This window comes from Hippocampus comes, unplaced genomic scaffold, assembly GCF_001891065.2.
Source record: "Hippocampus comes isolate QL1 unplaced genomic scaffold, H_comes_QL1_v1.1 scaffold130, whole genome shotgun sequence".
NCBI classification, from domain to species: domain Eukaryota; kingdom Metazoa; phylum Chordata; class Actinopteri; order Syngnathiformes; family Syngnathidae; genus Hippocampus; species Hippocampus comes.
In genome coordinates this window covers 862,579-884,408 of record NW_017842057.1, presented here as the reverse complement: position 1 = coordinate 884,408, position 21,830 = coordinate 862,579, and the positions used below count along the sequence as shown (strand labels likewise).

General features: G+C 40.9%; 2 protein-coding genes across 3 annotated transcripts in view; both read right to left on the bottom strand.

Annotated features, from left to right (window-relative positions):
• imp4 (IMP U3 small nucleolar ribonucleoprotein 4) overlaps positions 1–2,292 on the bottom strand; it is a 13,265-nt gene extending 10,973 nt beyond the window's left edge. The window contains exons 1-4 of the mRNA XM_019861006.1: positions 2,188–2,292; positions 1,424–1,532; positions 1,261–1,344; positions 1,059–1,168 (exon numbers count right to left, since the gene is read on the bottom strand). Of these exons, the coding sequence (XP_019716565.1) occupies positions 1,059–1,168; positions 1,261–1,344; positions 1,424–1,532; positions 2,188–2,256 (372 nt within the window). The 5' untranslated portion in view covers positions 2,257–2,292. The remainder of the gene's footprint in view (positions 1–1,058; positions 1,169–1,260; positions 1,345–1,423; positions 1,533–2,187) is intronic.
• A 1,973-nt stretch (positions 2,293–4,265) lies between these two features.
• Positions 4,266–21,224, bottom strand: rabl6b (RAB, member RAS oncogene family-like 6b). 2 transcript variants are annotated; one of them, XM_019860960.1, is made up of 17 exons: positions 21,058–21,224; positions 17,967–18,326; positions 17,259–17,393; positions 16,859–16,906; positions 16,663–16,692; positions 16,240–16,292; positions 15,999–16,087; positions 15,146–15,286; positions 14,340–14,445; positions 14,159–14,262; positions 13,696–14,078; positions 12,136–12,283; positions 9,925–10,128; positions 8,922–9,174; positions 8,422–8,608; positions 6,873–6,931; positions 4,266–6,781 (listed from the first exon to the last, which is right to left on the bottom strand). In XM_019860960.1, exons 2-17 carry the CDS (start codon positions 18,094–18,096, stop codon positions 6,596–6,598), a joined length of 2,256 nt encoding a protein of 751 aa, XP_019716519.1. In that variant the 5' UTR covers positions 18,097–18,326; positions 21,058–21,224; the 3' UTR covers positions 4,266–6,595. The 2 variants fall into 2 exon arrangements, with proteins under 2 accessions (XP_019716519.1, XP_019716520.1); XM_019860961.1 differs by lacking the exon at positions 16,663–16,692 and having other exon boundaries at positions 21,058–21,222.
• Positions 21,225–21,830: the final 606 nt, after the last annotated feature.

The following is a 21,830-nucleotide window of genomic DNA, read 5'->3' as shown; positions in this document are numbered from 1 at the left end:
CACACGCACGCACGCACGCACGCACGCACGCACGCACGCACGCGCGCGCGCACACACCTGGCCGATCACGCATGAATTAGTTTACACAAAACGCTATTCAAATACTCGACATTCAATGATTAATCTTTGCACCCTTTGTGGCTTCCGTTCTTGACGAAATTTTGAACTCTCCGAGATATTGCGAGGCCTTGAGAATACGAGGCGAGGGTATTACTGTTGTGGCGACGCCACTCAAGCTAAGCGAGCCTCAGCAGTCGAGAGTCCGCTGCTCTCTGCTGTGCGTGCTTCAGCGCGAACATGTACGCAAGCGCATCTTTTGATTTCAACCAATCTGCGCCGACGCAACGACGTCACACACCCGACGTCACACACCCGACGTAACACACACAGCTAGGGTAAGCTAGCCGAGACGACACTCGAAGTCGGACAGACACGTTTTTCTGCCAATCTGTGTGTTTCCCTTTTTGTCCGAATATATTTTTTACGACAACTGTCTTGTCCACCATGTCTTTTATTTGTTCCACTGGGGTTTAGCAAGTGTGTTTATAAAGAGACGAAAATCTCTACTGTTACTAGTGTTCGTGTCTTAACATGGCTACGCTCGTGAAAGCAAAACAACGAACTCAAACGCGTCTTCGTTCAATGTTGTCAACTAATATCCGGATTAATTTTAGGGAAATTTTCCTCAATTCTCCAGAGAGAGTTTCATAAAAATTTGAAAAACCCGGAATTCCGGCAAAATCCGGAGGACTTTCATCTCTGCATACATTTCCCTTGAAAGCCAAATATCCCCAACTTTTTATGAGGAGTCTAATTCAAAATTCAGTACTAAAGAGAAACATTTAAATATGTGTTTTTAGCAGTATCTACCACTAAAGGACAAGCTGATGGTCAGAAACACAGATTGGACATAATGCATGCCAACATGAGGAACAATGACTTTTCATTCATATTTCAGACATTGTAAATGGAAATTCTCACTCTCTCTATGCTACTATGCTACTTTGTTTTAAAGTGTTAAGTTGTTTAGGAATGCCTCCGAAACAACTGAGCCAAACCTTAGCAAACATTTTGAGTCTCGAACTCGGGTCTCTGGAGGTGGTGACAAGGACTTTTGGATCTTCAACTCCAGCCCATTTGTACTCATCATCCATATGTGAGCTGACACCTTCCAGAGAGACAATGTCGTAACATAAATGAAAGGCATCAATAGCGTATAATCATCAGATATTTGGTTATAGCCATGAAAGCAACACTAACCCTCTGCACCACCATCATCATACTCCAGAAGTTTCTGGAGCTGCAGTGCATCTTTGCGTACCTCAGTTGGAAGCAGACAGTTTTCTACAGGAAGAAAAAATAATGTGAGGTCGATATCATCCATGACACTATTCCGTTTATATGAAGAGTAAGCCATCCATACCATCGAGAGCACCCTTCAGCTTCTGTTTCTTCTCTTCAATTGTTCGCAGCCTGTCTTCTTGTGCCTTCCTGTACAAGTACTCCCGCCTCAGTCTCACCTCTCGACGAAGCTATCAATATCACACCACAAAGCCATCACATCAAATGGAAAGGAACATCAAAATCAAATTGCTCATTCTTTGACATTGCTTGCAATCTATATTAAACACGCCGCCCGCCCGCAAAGTTTGCCCTTTTCGCTTTACGAATAAAACCTAAAAGAAATGTTTTGATCATAACGCCACATCACAACAGACAACTAAGAGTTCTCCAACTGATTAACAGTATTATTGTCTACGACAGAGGTCACCAACGTTTTGGCAGCCTCAAGAACCACACGAGTAGCCCGTGGGTCGGTTCTAAAAACAGCTCACCAGTGAAGTTATTTGAAAATGTTTCTGTTTACAGAGATTTATAGAAATTAAGTGTTGCATATTGATATTTATTTACACATTATTCACAATACCAAATATATTTGACTTAGTACGTAATTAATATCTGCTAAACGAGATGCTCCCCTCGACCAAACTGCGTCTATAAAGTATTTTCTTATGGCTGGGTTGTCACGCTTCAGTTAAACCGTATCGTCTGAGACGTTCACAGACAACACGAAACATACCGACACGCTTTTCTACTTAAGCGAGCGTTGGCATTGGCACCATCCTCTTGTTCAACAATATAACTGAATTTCACTTGTCGAAAATGAGTGAGTCAGAAAAACCTTACCATGTTTCTTTTTGGTTGTAAGGTAGTAGCTACCAGTTCCCACATGGAAAGGAGTGCCGCATACAACATCGCACTTCGTTGGCCAAAGTAGGAGCCAATAGGAGCGCTTGATACTGGCATACGGAAAGTGATTCCAGAATAAGAGCTAGGTGGCGGTACAACGCCTTCAAAGTTAGACAGATTGGTCGAGTCCGGTTTCGACCTTCCTCTGAGGAGTTTGCCAGAAAAAAATTGTGGCATCGGCTTCCTCAAGAGCCGGGTTTTCGGGGGGGGGGGGGTTGTTTGTTTGTTTTTTTTCAAAACCTGGAATAAAAGTCCCAAAAATGTTTTGAGCCGTGGAACTGTGAGCGGTTTACACATATAGCATCTGCTGTGTGGCAGACTACTGGCTTGTGTTTAAACAATTGTGAGCAAACTTGTTTGTTTCTTGAACACTATGTGAAGCGGAGAATTGTTTTTTCACCTTTCTTGATCACAGGTCTCTCAATGATGATGGATGCACCACCTCCAATTTATAGAAATCTGGTCAATAACAACAGACTATTTATGTTGCTACATTGCAATTAGAAAAGGGAATAAATATTACATACACACACGCAAAAAGGTAATAAATATTAAATACACGCACGCGCGCACGCGCGCGCACGCACACACACACACACACACACACACACACACACACACACACACCAGACGATGCATAATTTGTACACATCTTATTTTATTGTAGGACATATTTATTCTTATTTTTGCACGTTACATGATACAAATGGTAGCCGTAGTAACAACTCAGACAATGGTCGTTTGCTCTGAGGTTAGCAAGTTCTTTTAAGAAGAAGAAAAACCTTTATTAGTCTCGCAATGGAGAAATTCCCAATTCACAGCAGCAAAGTTATGAAAGGAAGAAGTAGAACAACAAAATATAGGAGCTGCTTCTGACCTCTTTCATGACTTTCTGGGAGCTCAGGAGATGATGGTCTGCTGCTCTCAGGTGATCCGGATGGGCAATAGTCGCTTGAAGAGTCAGCTTCAAGCGACTGTGTCAAACATGTTGAGTCTGACATCGGTGGTCGATGTTGTTTTTGGGGAATTGCTCACACGTGACAAGGATGACAATGGGACTTAGTCATCTTTTTTTATTTGAAAAAGCTATGTTTGTAGAGTTAGCTGCTGGTATTTATCCATGTTCTCACCACCACACGCCACCTCACCACATGGTATCGCAATTCTGTGTACACACACTCACACGATGTGTGGACCAAGATCTGATCAAAGCCACTTCTGCCATCAAGTGGTGATTTATCATCCTGAAATCATTCCCAAAGCCTTGACACTTACTGAGTATATGCATTAAACCCTTACTTCTTTTTGGAGAAAAAAAAACAAAAACAAAAACAAAAAAACAAAAAAACAACAAAAACTTAACTGTTTTGGCACTAGATGATAGGGTTTTTGCAAACCTAATTGTGTAACTTCATTTTTAATCGAGGTGCTGCATTTAATAAAAGTGTAAAATAAAAAAATATCCTCAACTACTGTGCTATACAGACGACTCAATTACAATTTGATAAATCATTTCACGTTTACATTCATCTGCACGTTTCATTGGGAATGACAAAACCCTGCTTGGGATGATCTATATGCAGCATTAAACGATAGCCTTTAAATCGTTCTTAAAAAAATCTCACTTTGTTGATAATTATTACAGTATTATCATGATTCTTATTTATTATAAGATGAATTTGACTCCTGCTATTCAGTGGCGACCAATTCGACGCCATTCTGTCGAAGTCACCTGACACAGGCTCCAGCAAATCTGTGACTTCTTGCTTTTGACATTTAGGCTGCAATTTTTCCATCAAGTTATTATATTTATTTTTTTCATGCTATGCTACCGGCCCACTTTGGTTGGAAAGCAAAATGGTCTCTCCCTGCTAACCACTTACAAGTCACAACTTCCATATTTACTGTACATGTTTTTTCTAAAGCCGTGACTCCCTAAGTTACAGTAAAGGTGAACTTTGGCCAGTTACATTAAAACAATGTTTTTATGGGAAAAAAAAAATTGCAGCTTCTGGAGAAATAGGTTTGTATTTATTGGAACAAACCAAACATAATCAAACTCACACAGTGTAAAGATGGAACATGTCGTAGGGCAGGGAAGAAATTATGGGATTCATTTAAAAAATGTTATACTGTATATGCATTTTGTCATGCTAATAACATAACTCCCTTCAAGTGAGATGTTTGGAGAAAATTATTCTCCATAGTGCAGATGTTACAATGTTTGAGAGTTAGGCAGTGATGTTATTGGCGTGACAATTTGGAAGAAATCTGATCCCTGAAAAAATAAAATAACATTTAAAAGTGCATGTCAGTTCTATAAAATATGTTGTCAGGACAAATTGTCTTGCATCTTTCCAGTTTAACAAGTTCATGGAAAATCAGTGACAATTGTCATTTATTTTTCATGATTTATAAATTCTTTCCTCACTATACATACAGATTTCATGCTTTGCTTGAAACCGATTTGAGCATTTATACTCAATTATATGGAGAGAGAGAAAAAAAATGGATCAATGCTGTAAAGTTTCAGCTGCGGAATTTTAAACATACTTGGTAAACCAACAGAGTGTAAACTTGGGAGTGTGAGAGATGAGCTGGAAACTTTTAAGAAATCTTATCGTGCTCCACGGGTATGTTGGACAACACAGTCTTAGGATAAATTTAATTTCTATCATGGGCAGCCATTCCGGCCTGAAAATTACAGCAAAGCAATGACAGCGTACGATGCCCTACAACGAGTAGAAACAAACAAAACCGTTTCAAAGGAGGAAAACATTGCATTGTACACAGTGACATATGAAAAGCTGCATTGCGTTCGAGCGTTTTTACCATCATACGTCATCAACACAACCAGTCCATCCTATCGTAAAACAAATCCGACAATAAGTCATCAGATCATTGAAAATTGAAATATTGCAACATGCAGAAACAGATCAGCACAAAAGAACAAAACCGAAAGAACAAAGTGTAGCGAGTCATGGCAACCTTAAAACCGTTTTCATCAGTGAGCCTCCCCAGCAAACGTGCTAATCTGATGTCAAATCTAAGATTATAGTAAGAACACTTAAAATGAGTCATGATAGCAGCACACCAGTTCATTGTGACCTCTGTTAAGGCATTAAAAGAAAACACGTTTGGATGGAGACAATGCCTGTGAGAAAAGATGGCGGCTTTTCTTTTAGGGGGCGGGGAGGTGGTAATAAGTATGAGTACAGTGATATTCTTCCACAAGATGTGATGTGTCATACATTATCTGGCAGCTGCAGTTTTGCTACATCCACAATGATCCAATTTTAGAATTATGACAGCTAATTTTGTTGGTCCAACAATAGTCTACGTAAGAAAAGTGTGAGTAGTCTCACTCTGGGAAATCATTAATGACATGACAGACATAACGCGTAAAGTCGTGACAAAAACATGAGCTGGTCTGTCTGACCTTTGACCCAAGCTACTCAAAACCCCTTGACCTGGATATAATTTAAAATTGAAACAGCTCTTACAATGAGATACAAAACAGACTGATGATGGAATCATTTTTCTTGGGGGTGATTTGTTTTAGGCCAGTTATATACTATATCACCATACAAGATTAAAAGAATGCACATATATTTGTCTCCAACTCCCCTTGCATGTGGACTGGCATGACAAAGACCAGCTGGAATTAAATTGATGAAATGTGCTGCTCTTTAAAAAAAACAAAAAAACTCCAATGTTAGCGGTGAGGAGTCTGGACAACATCGCAGGTTGCTGTACAGATGTGCAGGATAGTTTTTGCTCCAAAAACCTTCTGTTCTTTTTAACTTTAAAGGTGTAAACCGGGGGCGTGGGGGGGGGGGGTACCTTTACATGTCGAAGCAAAACAGTACGAGGACAGAGAGAATAGGGGAGCCGTGTGTTACTTCTAGCATGCTGGCAAACATTATTCCAACTACACCAAGATTCTGACAGAATGGTAATCCTGACTATAGTGACTAACTGGAAGTGGATTTCTTGAAAAGTAACAAATACTCACAAATGTCCACACAAAGCACCACCCCCCCAAAAAAAAGAGATTACAGTTCTACTGATCGTCAGTTTTCCGTCTCCTTGCTGTTACTAACCGAATGGAATGAAAGACACCAGAAAAGTGCAGTCAAGGAAAACTCGATCAGACCAGAAGGAACAAACAGGGCCGCATCCAGAGTGTCCATTGTACCTGGTGGTTGTTGGTAGCCTCGTGTATTGCATTTTGTATGGCTTGGGATATACATCTTTGTGCACATACAAGTCAGGGGACCAGTTTGTGATCTCACTCCTTGCCACGGTTGTTCCCAGGTTCAGTTTACTCATAAACGGGGACATCTTATATTTCTTCATAATCTCCATCATCTCTTTTGGCGGAACTTGACCCTCCTCCTAGAAAGTCTTCCAGCTCATCCACTTCTGTCTTCTTGGTCCTCGATTTCTTCTTCTTTTTCTCTTTGTCGTCAACAACGTCATCTTTTTCCTTTTTCTTGTGTTTATGTTTCTTCTTACTCTTTTCGTCCTCCTGAGAATCGAACAGCAAAATTGAATCAATGGCTTCAACTCAAACAGGAGCAACCTTTTACATCAAGATGTAAACCCCGTAAATGCTTCACCTCTTTACTTTTCTTCTTTTTTTTCTTCTTGTCTTTGGAGGACTGTTTGCTTTCTCTCTCTGAAAATGAAAAAAAAAGGCCAACATTAGATGTGTGATGTACTGTACAAGGATAGTATCCATTGACGGAGCATCCTCTTACGCTCACCACTCCACATCTAAGTGTTGAAGTTCGCAAAAGATGTCAAGTGTACTGGAACACCCTGTCCGTACCATATCACTTTTTCTTTTAAAACTTGCCATTTACCACTTCTGCCGTAAAGGGTGAAGCTAAACACACTGCAGTTCATTTAATTTGTTGACCGAATTGTCACTTTGAGAAAAAGGTATTTCTCCTCCATTCCTATTGTCCAAACTAAGGTCCGAATTGAATTAAACGACCACATTCAAGGCTAGATCAGGGCAGGGGTGACCACTATGTCGATCGTGAGTCAACGGTCAATCGCGCAGGGAGTGTCAGTAGCTCTCATGGCATGAACTCAATCATTGCCAGCCCTGACAGTTTTATGCTATTGATATAATATACTGCAGCTGCCTGTCAATGGCGGTGAATGCGTTCCTAAAAAAAGTTGATTCCCGCATGTCATCTGTTGCACAATTTGTCACTTGATTGATGTACAGGGCAGCCAGTCATAGACCTGTCGCATGCCTCCAAGAGCGTTATCTGGCAAAACTAGCTTACAAGCAGTTTCCATTTTGTTCCGTCAACTCTAAGGTAAACAATAAAGTAAAACAATGATAAGTGGATCAAGTAAGCCAAGTACTTCCATTCCATACAGAGGGTGAGGAGGATTTTTCCCCATCCACCAAAAAAAAAAAAAAAAAAAAACACGCCATCCGGGGGCCTCGGATGCCGTGTCGCGGTTGCCGGTTGGTGTGGTGGTGGTGGGGACTGAGACAACTTGGCTGACCGGTGCCCTTGATGGATGACCGACGGACAGAAATGTGGAGCGGCATTTTCGGCTCCTTGATAAAAACCATGAAGTCCAAGTACGTTTCCAACATGACTGATGTTCATTGGGAAGGGTGCTCAGCTCTGTCCTGACTTCATCCCTGGCTGATTTCATTCAGTGTAAGTCATCAGAGTAAAGTAAGGACAAAAAATGTACACTCGTTGTATTGTGCAAGTTGGGTTCCTGCAGTTATACATACAATGTATAATAAAATGGACTTGGTCATTTTATAAGTAGCTCGCATGCTGAAAACGTGTGGGCACCCCTGGGCTAGATGGAGCTCTTGCATTGTTGCCTTTTCTTTACTGTCTCATACACTGTGACATACTGCTATGATGTGACACTTTTGATGTCTGTTTCTGTAGCGTATAATATCCTGTCATGGGGACGCAAGATCGATCGGGGTTTACCTTTCTGCACCTTAAGTGAAGAGCTGACCTGGACTGTACAGTTTGGCAGAAAGGTGGTCATTTGCAAAAACCATCACTGTTGCGGAACGTTGACATTTAACTAACAAGTCAACATTTTACTGGTTCCTAAGCAACGATGCTACGCAAGCAATGGTAACGACATATCGGAACATTTCCAACATCTTACCTTCTTGCTCCTCACTGCTCTCTTTGGTTGCTGAAGGTTCTTCTTGGATGCCAAGGCCAAAAAGGTCGGTAACATCCTGTTGTTTAAAGGAGATCACAGTGGGATTCACCGGTTTTGGCACCTTGGCTGACTGCAAGTCATCATCTGAGAGGTCAGATAGAAGTTCATCCCTTGCAGGGAATGTACTCTGAGGATAACAAAATAGGACGATGGTTATGACCGATAGAGAGTTTGTTTGTTTGTTTATTTATTTATTTATGTGGGAACAAGAAGTTAAATAATTGACGGTAAAATATCACGGTTGACAAGTGTAGCATTCACTGATGAAGCTCGGGTTTATTTTTATACTGTTGAAGCCAAGTCATCCTCACGTTTTACAGCTGTAAATCAACTGTTTCCTCCTCCTCATCCTGCCCACGAATAATACGCTCTTTGAATGTTTCTAGATACGTTTTATACAACCAGATGCATGCTACACTGTCAAGTCCGTTTTACCTTACCTTTGCTATTTTTGGTGCGTCTGATGCTTCAGACTCAAAGTCAGGGTCATCCATCACAAAAGATAGCATCTGGTGGGCCACCGGGCCTTCAGGGTCTGTATCAGAGTCCCCGGCAATAGGCGAGACCCCTTTCTTTTTTCCTTGCTGCTGGGTGGGCTGTTCTTCTGTTGGAATTAAAGTGAGGAAGATGGGAGCTGTGGGCTGGTCTCGTAGCTCTGACGCCTTTGATGCCACCTTTGGTTTGGACATGCAGCTGAAACCGAGAGATTTGGGGAAAAGGAACTTTCAAATATATTGTGCCTCAATGGACACACACTTTAGTGCTAAAGCCTACTAAGTTAGGTAGAATGGTAACAGTTGGTAATACATATCACACAAACATATCACAAGAGAGCAACTAGGGATGTAGCAATACCACTTTTTGTCCACACCGAGTACCAGTACGAATACTGTATTTTTTGGATGAGAAGTCACTTTTTTTTCCTCATCGTTTGGCTGGTCCTGCGACTTATTTTCAGGTGTACTTATATATATTAAATTTAGAACTTGGGCAGGCATTCAAAATCCTGGTTCCAAATAGTGCATTCCAACATTCACTCTGACGCCCTAATACCACTCCGAGAGGGTGTTTGTTCCGAGAGACAGAACGCACGGCCTTCTCGTTCATTTTTAATAAATGTTAAATAATTGAATAAATACACACTCACATAGATAAATATAGATATATAAATATACAGACACACAGATGTGCGTTTCGGACATCCCATTAATGTAATTTTTATTTATTTTTTTACAAAAATGGATGTGTGTTTTTCTCAGGACAGCGACGATATTAGTGTTGATTTGTCGAGTAAAATTTTAATTGCTAACCAAGTAGATTCCCATAATCCGCTGAGTGCAATTATTGTGTTTCTAGCTAATTTACTTTGAGTCAAAGCACATGACAACTTCTAATAACATGCATAATTCCACCCAACACATTTGGTTATGTGACAAGTCTTACGTTTTCAGTTCAGGTTCACTGTCCAGGTCCTGGTCCTTTTTTACAGAAGGGGCCACTAGTGTTTGGTCCTCCTCATCACTGGTCAGAATGATATCTTGACTGGGAGGCAGCATTTTAGACTGTGGAAGGTTGGGCCTTGTATCATCAGGATCAAGCTCATCCTGGAAACCAGACACCATGGGGTTTCCTCTGTCGTCACACTCACTAGGATAGAAAACAAACTAATAACATATACAGGCATTGCATATTGTGTATGTCTATGTCATGTAATGTGATTGTTGATGTTTTTTTTTTTTTCCAACATGCTCTACATCAAGGGTGTCAATCTCATTTTTGTCGCGGGCCACATTGTCGTTACGGTTTTCCTGAGAAGGCCGTTATGAATTTTGGGAAACCATATAAATGTGTAATCCCCTCCAGATATTACATACACAGCGCACAACAAATTGATGAATAACTAGTTTTAAAATCAGAAGTCAAAAATAATAACTGTTATTGTGGATTACATATGACAATATGAAATTTTGGTTCCGACTTTAGTAAGCATCATGGAACTAGACATGCTTGATTTGCTTTCGCGGGCCACATAAAATGATGTAGCGGTCCAGATCTGGCCCCCGGGCCTTGACTTTGACACCTGTGCTCTACATCATACTCAGGTGTCTCTAATATGGTGTAATGGGCAAAGTGTATAAATCAAAATACCTCCAAGCAAAGTCGATAAAAACATAACATTAATATTTTTGCAAAATCAGATTGTTGTGATATAACTCATGAGAGACCCCTCCCCACCCCACATAAGGTAACTCAGGATGGCACTACAATAGAGAAAGTATCGTCCTCCAAATACTTTGGTATTTGGTTGGATGACAAGCTGTCTTTTGTTCAAAGTGAGACCATTGAAGGAAAAAAAAAAAAAAACTTAGACCAGTGGTTCTTAACCTGGGTTCGATCAAACCCTAGGGGTTTGGTGATCATTCTCAGGGGTTCAACAGAGCCTCTGCCATGGAGATTAAGACACGCCCGATTCAATATGTCAATTACCGGTTGTTATGACTCGCCCACTTGGCCATCACTGGCTGGTTCATTTTGTGCACAATTAAAAAACATATACCGGTACTTGATAATTATATTAATTGTGTTTATTTGTTTTCTGTTTTTAATAAATGCATTTTTTAATGTCTTCAACTTGTAAAATATCATACTCTTTAATTTTCACTAATGAAGGGTTTGGTGAATGTGCATATGAACCGGTTGGGTTCGGTAGCTCGAACAAGGTGAAGAACCACTGACTTCGACCCAAGTTATTTTTTTCCCTTTGGAATGAAGAAGTGCTTTACTTTTTCAGAAAGGGAAAGGTTCACGTGGTTCACTTTTTTAAATCAGTGTTGGACTATGTGGTGACCCAATTTATATGTATGTTTCTTCATCTGTTAAAAAAAAACCCAAAAAGAAATAGATGGCATCTCCTAGTCAGAGCCCTACATTTCATGACGGTTGCACCAGCTCGAACCTACCACTGCCCTCTGTACACAACTGTGCAATGGTCCTCCCGCTACATTTGAAGGAAAATTCATGCACTGATGTTTTTTATTGTGTTGTTTTTATTATTGTTAAAGCACTTAGGTAAAATTCTTCTTTACAATTCAAACCTTACCATAACAGCATTCACAGAACGAGGGCATCAGAAAAACTGACATATTAAATCTGGAATAACTCCCACCACTCAGTACTTTGAAAAATACTTTCAAAGCAATCATGACGGAACAGTACAACTGTTTATAACCTGATGGCTTTTTTTGTTTCATGTTTCCGTTTTCTGTTTCACACCTGGATTTCTACTGCGCGACTGTGTGGAGTCTGTCAATTGTAATGTTTAGTTGTGTGTAGCTTTGTTTTGCCTCAGGTCTGTTGAGGCTGTTATCTGTTGCCTGTCTTGGCCAGGGCTCCCTATGAGAAGAGTTAGTGGAACTCAATGTGACCTTTCTTTGTTCAAGAAAATGAATACAAATAAGCCCTATATTGTGAAAATGTACCAAGTTGTCAAATAAAAATGCAATGTTGCATTTCTTTAAATATTTATTTTTGTAATGATAGAAACAATTTAAATAATAGAAAACAGTCACAATAACATCTAAATAAATGAAAATTATCGTCCATACATTCCATCACAACCGATACTCCCCCAAAACCAACATTTTAAGTGCTCACCTGTCACTGTCCGCTGCTGGAGCTGGCTGAGGCACCTTTGTTTTTGACGGCAAACTGTCCTCGAGGAAACTCCTGTCCAGTCTATCATCTGGCACAAAGTCATCCACGCTTTGTACGAGAGTAGGACACACTGGTGCAGGTAGGTCCTCTGAGGAAAACATTGCAGTAGCTCACGAGTAAGATAACAGTTACTGTACAATCTTTTCTGCTGTTGATCAAGTTAAAGTCTTTAATTGCAGTTCAACTCTGTTGCAATCCTCCGATACCAAATGTGGCAATGAAACAGTGACATCACATGACATTCTAATACCCTCGATTCCTGTGCGTATTTCACGGTCTTTGAATTTCTCAACGGCTCAGGCTAGAGCCTTGTGACCGCTCTCTACTTATGTATATAAACTCTACACACCCTTGTACAAATGGCAGGTTTTTATGATAGAAAACAATGAGACCAAGATAAACAGTTTCACAACTTTTTCCACCATTCATGCGACCAAAACTGTACAACTCAATTGAACATAAAAATATTTTCCAGATGGGAAGTAAAAAAATAACAACTGAGATCATGTGGTTTGTGTGCACACCCTCTTCACAGGGGATGTGGTTGTGTTCACAATCAACCACACGTTAAAAGGAAGTCAGCACACCCCTACCACCATTTCAAGTGGTTCTGATTAATGAAACAATAAAGTTCAGATGTTGTGACATTTTTGTCGGCACATCTTACAGCAAAAGCCACAGGATGCTTCCACGGCATTACTAGTACCTCATTGTTCAAAGGTATCAGTCAGGACAATGGAAGAAATTAACTTCCAAGGCATGAACTATAGCATGGAAGACAGTGAAGACAGTCAGTGACAAGTGGAGTGGTCACCAAGAACAGGACCAACCCTCCAAAATTATTAAAAGAATAAGATATCTAGTCAGGGAGGCTGCAAAGAGGCAGAGAGCAACACGAAAAGAGCTGCAGAAGTGTACTAATACTAGTAAATGCTAGAATAGCTGAACGTGACTTGGGGTTAATCAGGGGGACTTGAAATGGTGACAGGCGTGTGTGCTGACTCTTGTTTGAACGTGATAGGTTCATTCTGAACACACCCCAATTCCCACTTATAAGAGGGTGTTCACACTTTTCCAAACGCATCTCAATTTTTATTTTGACTCCCCCCCATTGAGTTGCACATTGTATGGCTCACATTAACGGTAAAAAACATTTGCAAATTATCTTGAACTCATTTTTTTTTTAAATTTGAACATGGGTGTAGACTTTGTATATCCAAGATGTACATGCAACAACAGTCTATTAAAAAAGCATTTGAAAAAGTACTAGTTTTCCAATTTTCAACTTAGCTTAATCAGATCTGAAAGTGACAGCCTTTTAGCAGCAGGCCCGCAGCATTGCAATTCTGGTGTTCATATATGCCACTTCATCTTTTCATCCAAGAATTAATTCGAATGATGAAACTTTGACTAAAGTAAAGAGCTCCTGGAAAGAGCCTCTATTCTACCCATTTTGCAATATGCAAAAACAAAATGTGTTGTCGTGTAGCGTAGTCGTACCTGATGCGCTAACAGAAGCTTCAGGGACGGGCGATGAGCCAAACCATCGAGACATGAAGCTGCGTTTCTGGGGGGCCGATACCGGTGTGACGGAGGACTGAAGGTGCTCTGGTGATTGAGCTGAAGACTTTAATTCAGCTGAAGGCGAGGCTGCTCTGCCAACGGCAGCAGCCAGATCTGGAGCCGAGGGAGGCGACACAGAGGGCGACTGTGGGAATGGCTGCGAAGGGATTGGAGGTTGAGGTGTGCTTGGGCTGGAGCTTCCTGTGGAGGCCCCACTTGGAGGAACAATGGGGGACTGGGAGCCTGAGGAGGGACTCTGGCCGTTGGCTGGACCAGGTGAGCCATAGCCCTTATTGCGGGACTCCAAGTTCTCCAGGAAGCTAGCAAAATGTCAAAGAAGTTACAAGGGTGACACTATCAAGACAAATAGCATAAAATGAGCGAGGAAGTGACATTGTACATTTCATAATTTTGATCTTCTGTCTCCTGCTGCACACATAGCTCTTCTAGGGTGGCATCCATGTCCAACTGGTTTGTCTCCAGTTGCCTCAGAAGGGTCTCTCTCTGCACACACAAAATCGCAAAGATTAGGATATGCAAGTGCAAAATACTACTCGTGGCAAACGAGGAAAGCAGATTACCTGGAGTTGTAGGAAGGGGATGTTAAAAAACCTGTGCAGATATTTTAGGCCAAAGCCGTTCCTCATCGAGGATTCAGCATAGTGGATGTAAGATGAGCCCATTGGCCTGGAAAACACAACGCTTTAAAGCTGCATTTGGAGGTTCCAAATTCTTCAAACGGACAACACATTTCATGACATTTGAGTTTTTATTTGGCATCACATACTTGTTTTTTTGTTTTTTTTATATTTAAAAAAATGCATTAGACCACGATGAACAATTTCTAATCTTTTCTCACCATTAATGTGATATATAATCTGCTAAATTCAATTGAAATGAAAAGTTATTTTTCGAAACAAACGACTGAAATTAGGTGTATACTCAAGTGTGCACACCCTCACAACTGGGGATATGGCATTCAAACTCATCAACACAAATTATTAACCCCCCATTTTGTTTTGAATGTTCTCGTATTCTAGTACGCTTTTTCTGGTTATTTTTTTGATTTTTTTTGGTTTTTTAACTTTCTAGCAAACGCCTGATAGTTTTGTGCTAATTTTGAATAGTATTTGGTACTATTAAATTTGCTCCACCTTGACCTAGGCCACAATTGCAGCTTCCAGCCTTAAGTAGGTACTTTGGTAGGTAGGTGGGTATGAGGGAAGGAAGGAAGGAATGAAGAAAACATGATGCTGCCACATACTATTTTGTCTAAATCGCTCTGCTCTGGATTTTGTTGTTCCTCCACACACTTATAATTTCCCTTTTTTCATTGATGCTATTGTCTTGTATTAGGAAAATGTGGCATTTGCTGTGAGATGGTTACCTGTTCAGTCCAGCGATTAGCTCCCTGATGTCATCAGGAAGGATGACCCGATGCTCACCCATGTCTCTGTGGTTTCCCAGCACACACACCGGTACATGAGTGGGAACTTTGGGAAGTTCCCTTAAGATGTAGTTAAACGTCCTGAAAATATATCGGGAAGACCTCAGTATAATTATATTTTTGGGCTCGTCAACCAAACAAATCCAGTAGGAACTTCTATGTCAAAGGTGGAGTTAATTAGACTAAGGGTGTTTCTTCCACATGTATTTGATGGGGGGGGGGGGGGGATAGCATGTCAGTGCTGTTCAGCTTCTCTATACAGGACCTGTTTTAACCAAATGCAGTTGGCTGGCAACTTCAAAAGGAAGCAGACCTCTTGAAAACAGGTGACTGTATATAACTCATCTTGCACGCCAGGGGAGTGTGACGGCCAACAGCAATACTTAAAACAACCCAAACATGGCCAATGCTAACAGCAAGCAATTAACCACTCTAAAATATTACGAGTACTACTACTACGACTACTGCTCCTGCTACCTCAATATTCCATAAGAGAAAATCGTCTGTCTGTATTGCCTGCTACTCAGGCCTAAATGACTGGAGATGTGTTTGCACAAATGCACAGCTAAATTGATGCTAGAATGTTGTCAAAATTGTCACATTTATTTGATTGCAACATAACACAGCGTAATGAGTTTATCATTTGTTATTTCAATGATTGATTCCTCCCAGAGAAAACTCACAGCCCTGGGTTAAAACTTAATGGCGCTGAAACTTAATGCCTCCACCTCCACGCATATGGTATTACGAAGCGCTTCGTGCGCAAACAATGTGACACACAGAGGATTCTCACCACTGCTTGGTGATGTCAAACATCATGATGACGCCATTGCAGTTCTTGTACACGTCTAGAAACTCTGCATCAAGGGCTACCTCGTCTGACTGCAACACACAAATATTGGGAATGATGAAATGATAATAATACACAAGAATAAATGCTTCCATTTGATATTGGTAACTGATTGGTCACCCCCCCCATCCTAACAAGTAAGCTATTTGTTCTCCACACATGACAGTCATGTGACTGATATTACCTCTTGTGGCTCATTCTCAAGTTTCAAATTGTCTCCACGCTTTTTGCCTTTGCCTGAAAGATCAAGATATCAGAAGCATGAGGTTTTTACATAAAATATTGTCTTAGAGTCAGTATGTTGCTTTATGTTGGTTCATGAGCGGAGCAAGCAGAGCAACACATTTTTCTTACGGAAATGCAGCTTACAGATGCATTTCAATAAGTTATGCTTCAAGTACAGTCAACAAACATCGCTATCAGTCAGCAGATGTGGAGATGATCTGTGCTACTATCTACACACAGCAAAATAAAAAACAGCCAAATTTAAAGGCGTAGCCAAACAGCAAACCTTGAGAATTTTCTTCTCAGATAAGAGTGGAGGACGGTGGAGCATACTAACTGCACACAACAGCATTGAATTTGTACACACTACAGTGGTGCTCACCTACACCTTCAGGAAGCGGATATTTTTGGCCTGAGAGGAGCGCGAGGGGTTCAGAAAAGAAATGATGAGTTGAGGACAGGAAACAAGACAAACACCACACATGGAGTCATGAGATTCAGCACTTTGATCTATGGCGATGAGGTCAGACTTAGCAAAAAAGCTTGAGAGCATGACACACTTTAGCGCCGCCACTCACCTTTGTCAACCACATCCCATACCTCCACCTTGACCACATCATCAGTAGCTGAGAAACACAAATACGAGGAGTTTCATTAGCAAAGTGTAGTGTTGAAGTGGAAATGTTTACTAACACGCAGATTATGATGATACTCTCACACAGATTGAGCTACTGCTCTATTATTTAGAACACTACAAGAAGAACAGGCGCTTTGCTAAATACTGAAAAGCTAACTGAACGGGTACCAGAATCAGGCTAAATCTAACGAGTTTACCTTGATATGGAGCCACTGGAATGAATAAAAAGGCAACATCACATGTAAATGTGTATACATGAGCAAAAAATAACCACAGACATGCCAATAAAAATTAACCAGACTTTTCTGTGTAAAGGTGTTGGAAAAAAAAAAAACACTTACTTTTGTAATTCCAATGGATACTTGTAGCTTGGATCTCTTGGGTGGGGATGTATTCTTCCACAAACTTTTTGCCCTGCAGTCGATACCATAAAGTGCTCTTTCCAGTGTTCCTATCTCCACGGATCACAATTTTCACTTGTGGGGTGCACAAAAATGTTCAAAATTTCAGTGCGATGAGAAAAACTGTTTGCGACCATTAATACTCTTGGCGAATGTCTTCGCGACAGTTTGCGACCGAGAACAAACTTTGATGAAAAGACAACATTCGCCATGTGCATACACTCACAAACTCCAGATACGGCCTTTACAAATGAAATGTGCTTGTAGCACTTTTCCCAGTCTTATTGGTACAACTATACGTCATACAAGGTCACCTTTCTGCCATAGAGAAGGAAATTACATAAAAATGTCCCAAAGAAAACAACGTATTCAAGTTAGGCGGCCTTAGCAAGTGGCAACGTAAGATGACCGGTGACATCACTTCTCCTGAGGGCGAATAAGCGGCATTGTTAGTCCATTCATAGATGAATTTTCAGATGAATGGTGCAGGCCTTGAAGATGGCCAGGGCAAAAAAGGTGAGTCAATCTAGCCATAAAAGGAAGAGCTTCCTCTTTGTATACAGTTTACAAAGTAGTACATTTTCAAATTAAGATTGCTCAGCCATGTTGGTGGTCCGATTTCTAAATGGAAAATGGTTGAAAACTTACTATTGTACTGGACCCCTTTGGCGAAGCGTCTTTGCAAACTTTGGTTCATGGACTGCAGGCCAGCGGGAATGTTCTTGTCCCTGAGCTGGCCCGGCTCAGATCCCACCAGCTTTTTCAATGCAGAAAACATGTTTTTAATTGGTAAGAAACTTATTAGATTTGACCTATGATATCAATGTGGGTGGAAAGTGGGCCTTTCCACAATCAATTTATCATGCAAACTGAAGAATTTGCAATGCTGAGTCTTGATGCTAATTATCTACACTCTGATCTGGTGTGAAGCGCTATACTATATTTTAGCAATTGTGTTTTCTGGCCATTTGGAAACAGAAGAGGTCATCATGGTGTTTACAGTGTCATCTGTGGGGGAGATAAGAAAAAAACAACAACATCAACATCAATGCCTTTTCCTTCTGGGGTAAAGATTTTTATAATACATTTTTCAAAAAACAAATTGAAAGTTAATATTCATAATCGGTGGGCCTTCCTGTGTGGGCTGCCTCTCACATTTCAGAAAAGAATATTAATTGACTCTTAATTGCTCAGACCTATGAAACTAAATTCTATTGTCTGTGTGCAGCCTGCCATTGACCTTCAACCAGTCCAGGGTGAGCCAAGGCTCCAGCTCAGCTGTGACCCTTTATAATAATAATAATAATAATAATAATAATAATAATAATAATAATACATTTAATTTTGAAAGCACTTTTCATCGTACTCAAAGACACTTTACAAGAGTTTAAAACACGGGTTAAAAATGTCCACTTTAAAGCCAAGCATACATGATTTAAAACAAACACATTTGGAAGAAAAACAAAGCAGGAATGGGTAAAAGAGATTAAAAGGTGTTACAAGCATTGCGGAACAGTTGAGTTTTAAGAAATAATTTGAAGGATTGGAGGTCAGTACAGTTGCGGATGTGTTGTGGTACAGAGATCCAGAGGGTCCTTTAGGATTAGGGGTAAAGAAAAGGAATGCTTGGATGTATAAATGGCTGATGAAACGCCGTCGATATCATCAAAACTGCTATTTTGAAATGTGTAGATATTTTTTATGATATGTCAGAATTCTTTTTGGAATGTGGGAGGAAACCAGAGTACCCAGAACAAGTCTCAAACCCGCGGCCCAAGGGCCAAATGCGGCTCGCAGGATGCTGGTATGAGGCCCCCGCCTTGATGTGAAAGTTTAATGTAAGTGCGGCCTGCGCGAGTTTGATATGGATGCTGTATGTGTTAGCACAACCTCCGTGCTAAATACAGCATTTGGGTCTGTCTCATTCGAAGGCAGACAGCTTCAGAGCACCCGGACTATAACGGCAACATGACCGTGCCCGCGGTGCCCTGGACCAGCTTGAATACACGTGTAAAACATGGATGTAAACAACCCGCCACTGCTGCCTTCACTAGTGTTCCTGAATACACATTTAAACAGAGAAACAACACGCCACTGTGGCTGTCACTGGAGACGGGTGCCCTGGAGCACCAGACCTGATGTTACACACACACACACACACACACACACACACACACACACACACACACACACACACACACACACACAAGAACGGGGAAAATGAATGCTAAGATGCTAACAAGGAGCTAGCACTATTACATAAACACAGTTGTATGTGTCTGTGTCCATATTAGCGCTAGCTCCGTGCTAGCCACGAGCTGAACTTGTCAAACTTTATAAATTTTTTATTTAATTAATTTAATACCAAATGGCCACCACAAACACTTTGTGGCCAGAGCCCGGATTTGAAACCACAACCTCTGCACTTTCAGGCAGATCTGCTAACCAGTCGACAGCAGTGCCAAAACACGCATCCCGAATGTTTGCGCACAGGCGCTCCTGAACAGTGACGTTACAAACCGCCAGTTAAATGATTGAAAATAAAAGCGCGCTGCTAAGTTGTCATAGATTTTGAAGTTAAATATGTCTGTATGTGGCCATATGTTGCATCATCCGATTTCATTACTGAAATTAAGTCAAGAATATTGTGGCTCATCATTGCTTCGGAAATTGGAAAATGTTGCATCATATAAGCACCTATAATCGTACTTTCCCTACATTGTAGCAGGTGTGAAATTACTGATTGGAAATTGGAAAAGTTTTATTTTTTAAATAGGCTATGTACACTGTCATTATGTATCATTGTCCATAAATTCAGTGTTCAGTGCAGTCCACTTGTGTACATATCAGTGATTCCTTGTTTCATGAAAAGTTGGATAGGTTAAAGTGGTAAAGCCATAGATTTGCGTGCATTATTGTTATAATCTGTGCTTTAGTTTGTTTGATTGCTGAGTGATTACAGTATAGGATACATAGGCCTACCATAATATGTTTACTCGCACTTGTGTGGTACAATTATGTTGTTGAGCAATACACTGTCTTTCATATTGATTCATGCTTCATGTCATCTAGAACAGAATTGATATTGTTTATTGTAATGAAGATTAATTAATCGCCTGTTGGTTAAAATTCATTGAAAGAGACCTTGAAAATAAAACACAGTGATGGCATTCAACATTGCATCATCTCAATTAGTTTTTATAATCGTTCAGACCTAATACATGCAGAAATCAGGGACTCCCCTTTGCGACATACAGTAAAAACCTCATGTGACACTTCATTCATTGAAGACTCTAGTGGTGCATCATGACATTATCTATGACATCATCGGTGAAGTATAAGTGTATTATGTGTGCGCACAGGGATAAACGGTACGACTACATCAACGACGTCACATTCCTCCACTGTATTTTTTTTCAATAATTCGATTCTGAAATTCCAGCTAGCTGCACATCTCATTTTCAACATAACAACCTAGCATGAGCTTTACGTGCTGTTAGCTCGTTTGAATACATTTGTAATTTTAAGGTGATAACGATTAGAAAATTATAATGTACTCAAACCACGACCATTTTTAACCAACGTCTTCGGAAAGGTAACGTTACCCCCAGTCTCTGTCTCAAATAACAAATGTTAGCGACACAAGTCCGCACTAGCTTAGCTTTCCCCTCTGCGAACGTACACGAGTAGCTCCATTGGAAGACGACTCCTTAATGGCAATGGAGGGTAGAATACTCACTGTTCTCAAAGAAGAGAAAATGCAATTCAGACATCTTTATTTAATCAGACGTCCAATATTCTGGCTTCATTCCTTTGCAGCGATACTTGCGTGGTCTCGCCTAGCCATCAAAACTCGCGACTGAAACACATTGGACTTCCCTTTACTCTTTCACAATAAAGGCCGACAGGATGCGAAGGAGCTTGGTACTGCAACGCAAATTTCAAGTACTGTACTGTACTGTATAATGTATTTGTTGGGGGGGGGGGCAGTCGTCCAGTGGTTAGCACGTCGACCTCACAGTGCAGAGGTACCGGATTCGATTCCAGCTCTGGCCTTCCTGTGTGGAGTTTCCATGTTCTCCCTGTGCCTGCGTGGGTTTTCTCCCGGTACTCCGATTTCTTCCCACATTCCAAAAACATGCGTGGCAGGCTGATTGAGCACTCAAAATTGTCTCAATGTGTGAGTCTGAGCGTGGATGGTTGTTCATCTCTGTGTGCTCAGCGATTGGCTGGCTACCTGTTCAGGGTGTCCCCCGCCTGCTGCCCGAAGACAGCTGGGATAGGCTCCAGCACGCCTCACGACCCTTGTGAGGATACAGCGGTTCAGAAAATGGATGGATGGATGGCTGTATTTGTTGAAGGGCGGCACGGTAGTAGACTGGTTAGCACGTCAGCCTCACAATGCAGAGGTGCTGAGTTTGATTACGGGTGCAGCCTTCCTGTGTGGAGTTTGCATGTTCTGCCCGTGCCTGCGTGAGTTTTCTCCAGGTACTTCGGTTTCCTCCCACCTTC